The sequence below is a fragment of the Siphateles boraxobius genome, unplaced genomic scaffold (assembly GCF_051911475.1).
Source record: "Siphateles boraxobius isolate OS27281-9 unplaced genomic scaffold, OSU_SipBor_1 158, whole genome shotgun sequence".
NCBI lineage: Eukaryota > Metazoa > Chordata > Actinopteri > Cypriniformes > Leuciscidae > Siphateles > Siphateles boraxobius.
Genome location: NW_027508764.1, coordinates 232,501 through 242,500, shown reverse-complemented (window position 1 = coordinate 242,500; position 10,000 = coordinate 232,501). Strand labels below are relative to the sequence as shown.

Here is a 10,000-nt window from a genome sequence, read left to right as displayed (position 1 = left end):
AAACGTCCTCTTCTAAATTCCCTCACTTTGTCTTGTTCAAACACTATGACATATTCATAAACTGAAGCATTGCGCTTCACTTTCACTAAACAAACGCTTCATCCTGTAGAGCAGTGATTTTCAATAGTGCATCATGCTCCAAAAATGGGTCACAGATTGGGTAGAAGTTTGTTGATATTATATAAAAACATGCAGAAGTGATTAATCCAACACAGAAAACACCTGATATGATTTTGTTAATGTGTTGAGTCGTCACTTGATATCAATGTAAAATCTGGATAATAAATCCCTGCTATGATGCATCTGTGACCTGAACACACTAGACTGAACCGTTTAATTAGACTTTGTATGTAGATTAACTTTTACTTGTCGTGTGTGTCTGTGTGTGTGAGCATGTACGTGTATATGTTTTCCTTATCTTCAGCGTTTTGCAAATATAATTAGTGATGTTTGCCAAGTCAAGCATCACTAGTTCCAATGCTTATAATTAGTGTTAAAGATATGAGCAAACAATAAAGATCTGCATGTAACCGCCGGCTTGTGCTGCAAACAATGCCCTAGCAACCATCCAGAACACCCAAGCAACCACTTAGCAATGCCCTAGCAACCATCCAGCACCACCATGTCAACCATCCAGAAGACCCTAGCAACCACCCAAAACACCCTAGCAATGCCCTGGCAACCATCCAGAAAACCCTAGCAACCACCTAACAATGCCTTTTCAATCATCAAGAACACATATAGCTACCATCTAGCAATGAACTATCAATCATGCAGAACACCCTAGAAACCATCTAAAACACCCTAGCAATGCCCTGGAAACCATCCAGAACACCCTAGCAACCACCTAGCAATGCCCTAGCAACCATCCAGCACCACCATGTCAACCATCCAGAACACCTTAGTAACCACCCAAAACACCCTAGCAATGCCCTGGCAACCATCCAGAAAACCCTAGCAACCACCTAACAATGCCTTTTCAATCATCAAGAACACATATAGCTACCATCTAGCAATGAACTGTCAATCATGCAGAACACCCTAGCAACCATCTAGAACACCCTAGCAATGCCCTAGCAACCATCCAGAACATGGTAACAACCACATAAAAATGCCCTAGTAGTAACCCCTTAGCAATGCTCTAGCAACCATCCAGAACACCCAAGTAACCACCTAGCAATGCCCTAGCAATCATCCAGAACATGATAACAACCACAATGAAATGCCCTAGTAACCCCTAAACAATGCTCTAGCAACCGTCCAGAACACCCTAGTAACCACCTAGCAATACCTTATTAACATCCAAAACACTGTAGCAACACCTAGCAATACCTTATTAACATCCAAAACACCCTAGCAACCACCTAGCAATATCCTAGTAGTAACCACTTAGCAATCATCCAAAATACCCTAGCAAGCATTCAGCACCACACTGCCAACCATACAGAACACCCTAGCAATGCCCTAGCAACAATCCAGAACACCCTAGCAACCATCAATCAATGGTCTATCAACCAACCATAAAACACTCTCAAACAATGCACTAGACACCATCCAGAACATGATAGCAACCACCTAGAAATGTCCTAGTAGTAACCCCTTAGCAATGCTTTAGCAACCATAAAAAATGCCCTAGCAATGCCCTAGCAACCATCCAGCACCACTCTGTCAACCATCCAGAACACCCTAGCAACCACCTAGCGATACCTTATTGACATCCATAACACCCTAGCAACCACCTAGCAATGTCCTAGAAGTAAACCCTTAGCAATGCTTTAGCAACCATAAAAAACACTCTAGCAACCATCCAGAACACCCTAGCAACCGACCAAAAATGCCCTATCAACCATCCAGAACACCCTAGAAACCACTTAGAACATCCTAGCAACATGCCAACAATCACATAGCAATGCCCTGGCATCCACCCACAACAACTTAGCAACATGGCAGTAAGTTTTGTATGAGCACAATAAAAATGTGCAGTGATGTTGTGCGTGTACCTCTTCTCTCCGTGATGGATGGACAGAATGACTCCAGAGTTGAGCTTCTCCTGTCTGAGCGTCAGAGCGATGGTGAACTCACTCTTTCCTCTGAGTTTCTGCAGCATGTGGCCAGCGGCGGCGTCCGGGACTCTCACGCTCCGGGACGTGCCTGCGGACACACAGAAGGGTATATGTTAAATGTGCACTGTGTAATTTGTCTAGTGGTGAGTTTGCGAATTGCAACCAACAGAAGTTACGGTGGCCAGCAGGAAGTGATGTCGTCGTCTGAGACAGCAAAGAGTAGCTAGTTAAGCAATGAGGTTTCTTTACAAAGATAAATTAAGAAATGAGGTTTACTAAAAGCTGCAGTCCGTAGTTTTTCCTCTTTGTCGCCATCTCTGTTCGAAATCTGCAGTTATTTGCGGAATTATCAATTTTACGTGAGTTGTGCCTCGGCACGGCACAGCGCGGCTGAACACAATGTTTTGAGGAGAGTGTGCAGCTGTCAGTCGTCGCCGGTGTGGAGAATGCCATTCTCAATCATAGATGGAGGTATGACCAAAATAAGATTTTTCTCTGGAAACTGTCGTCTGAACAAGTAAGTAACATCCACTTTTCTTCTAAACAACTAAGGGGAAAAAAGCATTGCAGTAAATAAGCTGACTAAATCTAACGATCGCTTATCATATCACGTCAAACAGTGCAAATTATACTTTGTTCTCAAATTGTTAATGTTCAACATCAGCATTGCGTGACTACATTTAACGCCCTTCCGATATTATCCTTGTTTCCGCATGGGCCGGTTGCAGTCTCTTTTCTTCTGTAGTCGATCCAAAGTCTTTTGCATTTTACAGCGGGTGAATCTCCAGTTGTCACTGATGAGTGTCGTTTAAACCTTTCTGGGTCCGCCATCAAATTAATAAGTTTAATTATATCAAGTGCTGTTGGAAAAGGCTGTAAAATCTCCAGCTCAACATCCTCACACTCGTAGTCTACTAGCCGAGACTCTTCTTTATGTGGACAGATGTGACGTAATGACGCAGAGACGTGCTCAAATTTCCCGCGGTAGGTCTGGTTTTAGAGGGGTTTCTGGTTATAACCAGCTTAAACCAGTTAAAACCAGCTCAAACCAGCACAGTTTTTAGATATGTAAGTGGTCAAACTGATTAATCGTGATTAATCGCACCTAACAAAAGTTTGTATACATTATATATGTGTTTGTATTTATTATATATATGTATTTTATATCTCTGTATATAGTGTATATAAAGTTGGCTATATGTGTGTATATGTATATATACACAGACACAGACACGTACACGACACACACACACATACAGTATATATATAAAAATATAATATGTTATTAATGAATAATAATATATGAATAAATAATATAAAAATATATAAATCGATTTGACAGCACTAATATGAATACATTACATTAGTGAAACATTTTTATTTTTTTTATTTAAGATTTATTTATACATTTTAAGATACATTAATGAAACATTCTTCTGTTCTGATTTCAATATTTCATGAATTTCGCATGAACTACCTTTCCCATCATGCACAAGAATGGGAAAAAACGGGGATAAAACATTGATCAAACAGCCAATGATCATTATATAGTGGCATTAATGCTAAAAGCTTCCCATCATATTGTGATTGCTGAGACAGACGGTGATTTCATGAAGGCCACATAAATAGTTCATGAAGCGCTGTCATGATAAACTGATAAAGCGCCGTCATGTCATAGGATTGAGTGCTTTAATATTAATATTTCAGGCGCGATGTGAATGTTTACAACAAATCAAAGTCGATTATGTGGATGTTGACGACTTATTAATAATCTCCCGCTGTACAGACAGACAACAACACAACAATAACTGAATTTCAGCACATTTCTTCCTCGCCTGTCCCTCCTCTTCCTCTCAAACACGTGCGTCTGCCTCTTTTTAATGGAGGCATCAATAAATGATCATCTCTCTCTCTCACATCAGAGGCTTGCGGTACACACACACACACACACACACAGGCAGTGACACAGTTACAGCAGCCTGTAATGAAGACATCCTCAGATCGATCACCTCCAGTGACTGAAGAAGACCAATTAACAGCCAATAACCAGATCCAGATCCAGATCCAGTCTGCCGTTTAATTAGAGACCGTCTCGTTTTCACTTCAGAACTGCACTTCTCACAGTCTGTCCATCAGTCAATAAACTCTTCCAATGCATCACTGTTTTAAAGCCATATATACAGTGGTGGACTGTATATATGGCTTTAAAACAGTGAAAAACTCTCAGAAAAAACGGTACAAAAGCTGTCACTGTGACGGTACCTTTTCAAAAGATACACATTTGCACCTAAAGAGTACATATTAGTCCCTCAAAGGTGCATATTGGTACCAAAAGTGTACATATTAGTACCTAAATGGTACATATCAGAACCCTTTTGAATGGTACTGTCCCAGTGACAGTGATATTGAATTTTTTTTTGCCTCCAAAACATAATTTAATTTCATAATGTTCATTAAACATGCAGATGAAGTGAGTCGTACTGTTTTTATCCACTTTTTTATTTTAATATTTGGTGTCCACCTTTAGAAGCAACTACAGCATCACATCTCTCAGACACAGTGTCAGTATATTTCCTGAGAACTTCAACACTAATATTATCTCATGTTTTCTGCAACTGAAGCCAAAGGCTTTCCTTTGAATGTACGAGAGATCTGTGCAGTTTATTTCCCAACTCGCCCCAGATGTGCTCGACGGGGTTGAGGTCCGGACTCTGACGGGTCAGGCCATCATTTGTAATGTTCCAGCAGATTTCCTTCATCACAGATAGTTCAGACAACAGTTAGAGGATGTTTAGGGTCATTGTTCTCTTGGAAAATAACAACTGCTCTTAAATATGCTCTTAAATATGCCAAGTGTCCTAATAGTGTTGGCCACCACTGTATATATACAGTGTATATATATATTTACATGAATATATTTTCAATACGTTTTACTTATTCAAATTTCTAATTTATTTTTGGAGCACGTTATAAATAAGAAGACGCCTGATGTAACAGCCTCTAAAAGCCACCTCTGTCAGAAATGAGATAATAATATCGAGTGAATGCTCTCCGCACATAGTATACGCTCATCAAATACTTTCACTTCAAACTCACTACTTGGGTAGAAACCTATATATAGGTTTAACAAATGTTAATATTAAACAAAAACTTTAGACAGACTTAGAGGCTTTTGCATCTGAAGTCTTCATATATTGTCCAAAATAATTTTTTGCATTTACCTATAAAATGCATTTTAAGATTGGAAATTGCTCCTTGAAGTATAATTTATAACATATTTTGGCATATGAATGTTTAAATAAATCTTCATTTATATATATATATATATATATATATATATATATATATATATATATATATATATTTGCCATATAGGAAAAGAAAATGTAAATAAAGTATGAGATCACAGTTATGTTTAATTAGATAATTCTATGGTTTCAATTAAGATATTATGTCTTGTTTTCTGAAAACTGTTAGAGAATTACATGAGTTTTTGTTTAAAACAAGAACAAATATCTGCCAGTGGAGTGTGAAAAATAAAGTTAATTTTAAAGGGAAAACCATATTATTTTTCGGACCAAATTGGCAGATATTCTCAAGCAAAAACTCGCTTAATTTCTTTTTTTTATGTTGTTTCATTTTTCTTCTCCAGTAAATGTATCTTGATTTAAGAATGTTTAGATATTTGTGCTGGAAAACGAGACAGAAACACTGAAGAAGATCATTTTTGCAGTAAAGTTGCAGTTGAGATCTCTTCTGAAACTCACTGAGAACATCTGAGACTCAGAAATCTTTCATCAAGCAGAATTTCATCAGAGATCATTTGTGAGTCAGAATGAAGGACGTGAAGAACATTTACAGGAAATGCTGAGAGTCCATTTGGAGTGAAACCATCTGGAAACATATTGTAAAGATAAACAGAATTGTCAGTGTTTTCTTTAAACAACCGTTCATCTAACAATAAAATCACTGACTCACTCCCATGTCGATCCAAACCTGAATGACTTTCTTCAGTGGAACACAAAAGAAGATGCATTTTGCAGATGAATATTCCTTGAACAGCTTGTGATGATTTTAGAAGTCAAGTCATGTTGGTTTATTTTGAGCAACGGCAGAAACTGAACTATCCACTTTATAACTCGAGTGTTTGATAATGTGAAACTGTTTTCATCAGATTTTTCATTCAGTTGTGTGTATTATCTGATCTTTCCATCTGTTTCCATCAAGATACAAATAAAAGATAAATTGTGATTTTTACAATGCGTACAGAAACCTAAAATTGTTTTATCTGTGTATTTTTTCAAAACAAACTGCATTTGTATGATCTCGCTGATTGTTTGATGTTTATGAACCTGCTTTGTCACATTAATGATGTGAAAACAATTAAAGCACTGAATATTCAAAGTTATACATATAGTTCATATATAAGTTACATGATTATTTAATTTAACTTTATTTATATTTATGCATTTATCCATAAAAGTGTATATATATATACATATTATTTTTTTATTTTTTTTATTTTTATTTACCCAGCTAACAAAAATATATTCTAAGAACATTTTGCTAACGTTCTCATTAAGTTATAAATATGTAATTTCTGAATGTTCTCAGAACAATGTTTCTTCTTGGTAAATTAAACGTTAAGGGAACATTCCATTCTTCAAACATTATTGGAATGTTACTTTTAAATGTTCCTCTGAACATTCCAAAACAAGCAGTTACATTTAAAAATGACGAAACGTTCCGTGAACGATGCATAAATGATGTTTTTGTGCTAATGTTTCGATAACATTATTAAAGACCAGATAACTTTGAACGAACTTTCTGTTAACATTACTGAAAGATGTAACTGGAACTGGAAGAAAACCTTGCCGTACAGCAACATAGTGACGGCCCAGATCCGGCCCACATCTGGTAGGCATTGAATCACATGTGGCCCGGATCTGGGCTGACACTATGTTGCTTTCAGGGTTTACAGAGCGTTTGAAAAGAACATTCCTTGTAAGCTGTGTAGCCAGAAATAAGTTTTTTTTTGTTGTCATTTTGCCAGAAATAAATCTATATTTTAGGGATATACTGCATGAAGCTCATCTTAAAACAGGCCATCAAAACATGAACAACTGCAGGATGATTATTTGAACCCGAGTGACTGAAAAGTGGCGTGTTTTAGTCCCGCGTTTGCCCTTTCATTCCCAGCAGGGCCGTGTTCCCGAATCCAGAAAGCCTCTCAAGGCTGATGAAAGGCCGGTTCTGATGTCAGTGAAGCTCGGCAGGGGAAGGACTTTGATGCTCGGGATCTCCTCTGTCCATCTCCCAACCAACGTCTCCATAGAAACAGCTCTTCCCGTGTGTCATCGTCCTCTCGGACACACCAGACGCTGGTCGATGGGTCCCTCAGTAGGTCATCCTCGATCGATGGCTTCCCTGCAGGAGGAGGAACACCTGCGCTTCCCGGATACAGGAGCAGAACATCTGGAGAGCCGAGTACAGCAGGGACGTGTCCGGAAAAAACAGAGACAGCCGATGATCACAGAATAATTCACCAATTATTTACTCACTCTCCTGTTTTATTATTTCAGTGGCGAGCAGAAGGGGAAACGTGAAGAGCTCCAAAAAGGACAAAGGTACCAGAAAAACACTTATAACAGCGCTATATTTCAGTCATATGACTTAGAGACTGCATTTGTATCCTAAAAAAACAGTCACATCAATATAAAATTATATATATATATATATATATATATATAGGTCAATTTTCATATTACACTATATATATATATAGGGTCTAAAATATCTAATAAGTATATATATTATACTATATATTGTATAATTGTGTGTTTGGGACGTGGCTTTTAATGATAAGAATTTAGTTTTTATAATCAGGGTCATAAAAATTTGATTTAGATTTATCGGCCAATTTATCGGTTATCGGCTTTCAAATATAAAGATGTATCGGTTATCGGCCAAAATTTTCATATATCGGTGCATCCCTAAGTTTATATTTGATCCAATTTCAGCTTTATTTAATACCTATTGTAGTTTTAGTTTAAACTACTTGTAATATCCTATGATATCGAAGATTTGTGGTTCTCGAAAGGAAAATATTGATGACATCATCCTGCACTCAGGGGCGTGTCCACATTTTGTCCGATCAGACTAGTAATAGCAAATGGCTTTGATTTGAATGAAATATTTGCAGCTATTTTTCCATAATGTGGATATTTATGATTCCAAATGCACATTTTGGTGGATAATCTGGATAAGTTTCATAAAAAAAGCAACATTTTGAACAAAAAGCTGAGAAAATCACATTTTTTATGTTTTTCAAAACACAGTCCATCAACACCACAAATTTTCACAGTCGTTTTTTCTTCAACATTTCATTCATTTTGATTTATATGCTGTTTAATGTTTGATGATGGCGTTATATTTTACATGTGCGTCAGCAATGCTTCTATCGCTTCTTCTTTTTTATGTTTGTGATTCTGTACTCTTTCAGAAGATCCATATAAGAGTGAAAACATGGATTCTGTCAATGGCATGGATAGAGTTCAAAACAAAAATGGGAAGGAAAAACCTTTAGGAGAATCCTGAGAAAGCCAAAAAAGCTCTTCTCTCATCGTCTTGCATGGGAAGCGTTTCTCTGGGGAGGCGTTTGTGTTATAATCTCATCCTCGGGACAGATCCGATGCTTTAGAACAAAGAATTGGGCTCAGATGAAGGACGATGGATGCTGGTTTTTACTGGGGGGTAAACAGATCCCAGATTCACTCCGTATGGGAATGTTACTCCTTTTCTCAGAGGCAAAACACACACCTGGCTGAGAGTCATAAACAGAGACAATCATCCGCCTAAAAATAGATGAAAGAATCAAACTGGAGAGAATTGTAAGATATTTTGGGCCTGTACACTACGCATGTCCGTGAATGCAGCGCTTCATTCTCGATTTCATGCACCCTTGCGTTTTAAAGTGTGTCAGAACACGATTCATAATGCAATGCATGGGACGCTCGCAGGAATTAGTGAACGCTGTCTTCTTCTGCGTTTCTTTCCAGCTGAGCAAGTTAAAGCACGATCTGTAGGAAACTTAGCACTCTTATAAATAAAGCTTCCAAACTCAATATGTGAAGAAACTGCATGTTTCGGGCACCTGTGATGCACATTAAGCACCTGCTGCAGAATTACAATCACTAACAGCTGGACGAAAACATGATATTAAACATCAAACTGATATTAAAAGATCAAATGCAGATATGCTTCATTGATGATGTATACTATATAATACAGGCGAGGAGATTGACCCATCAGAATATGAACGCATTCTCTTTATAATGTTTTTCTATGGAAAAAAACTGCTTTATATGGTTCATCTTCTCGCCTGTACAGTCTTAAAGTTATTTCAATCGCAGAAACAGCTGTTTAGTCTCGTATCTCTTTCAGTGGGGAAGCATCAAGTTCTCCAGAGCTGTTCAACAAACGTACGATTAAATTTCATATTTGAAATCACCAATTAAATCTGACACGACTGTCTCATCAGTTTTCCGGAGCTTCAAACCGCATCAGTGATGCAATGTCTTTACCAATCAGCGATTGGCTGCTTTATTCAGAAGGCGGGGCTTATTCTGCCACAATGCTGTTGCACTTTCTCCCATTCGTAGTAATATGAGTGAGTCTTTCTATATCTATGCATCATCAATAAGCTGTATATTGAATTTGGTCTTTTATGATTTGCACTTAATAAACATTACTTGAATATCTTAATTTATTTTTTCCCTCACGCCCAGTGTTATTGTAGTTTCGTTCATATGATTTTATTTTTATATTATTTTATATATTTTTATATACTGTATATATTATATTTTCTGTTTTAATTTTAGTTAGTCTTTTTTCTTTGTCATTTTTCTTTCTTTCTTTTTATATGTCTGTATAGTTTT

At 37.2% G+C, this 10,000-nt stretch overlaps 1 protein-coding gene and 1 long non-coding RNA gene across 3 annotated transcripts in view; one reads left to right on the top strand and one right to left on the bottom strand.

Annotated features, from left to right (window-relative positions):
* The window catches only part of LOC143738891 (uncharacterized), a 254,784-nt gene that overhangs the window by 71,829 nt on the left and 172,955 nt on the right, over positions 1–10,000 (top strand). The gene's annotated exons all lie outside the window — the stretch shown is intronic.
* The window catches only part of nell2a (neural EGFL like 2a), a 131,945-nt gene that overhangs the window by 113,256 nt on the left and 8,689 nt on the right, over positions 1–10,000 (bottom strand). For both annotated transcript variants that reach the window (XM_077230957.1, XM_077230958.1), the window contains exon 3: positions 2,001–2,151. In XM_077230957.1, coding sequence (XP_077087072.1) covers positions 2,001–2,151 — 151 coding nt within the window. The remainder of the gene's footprint in view (positions 1–2,000; positions 2,152–10,000) is intronic.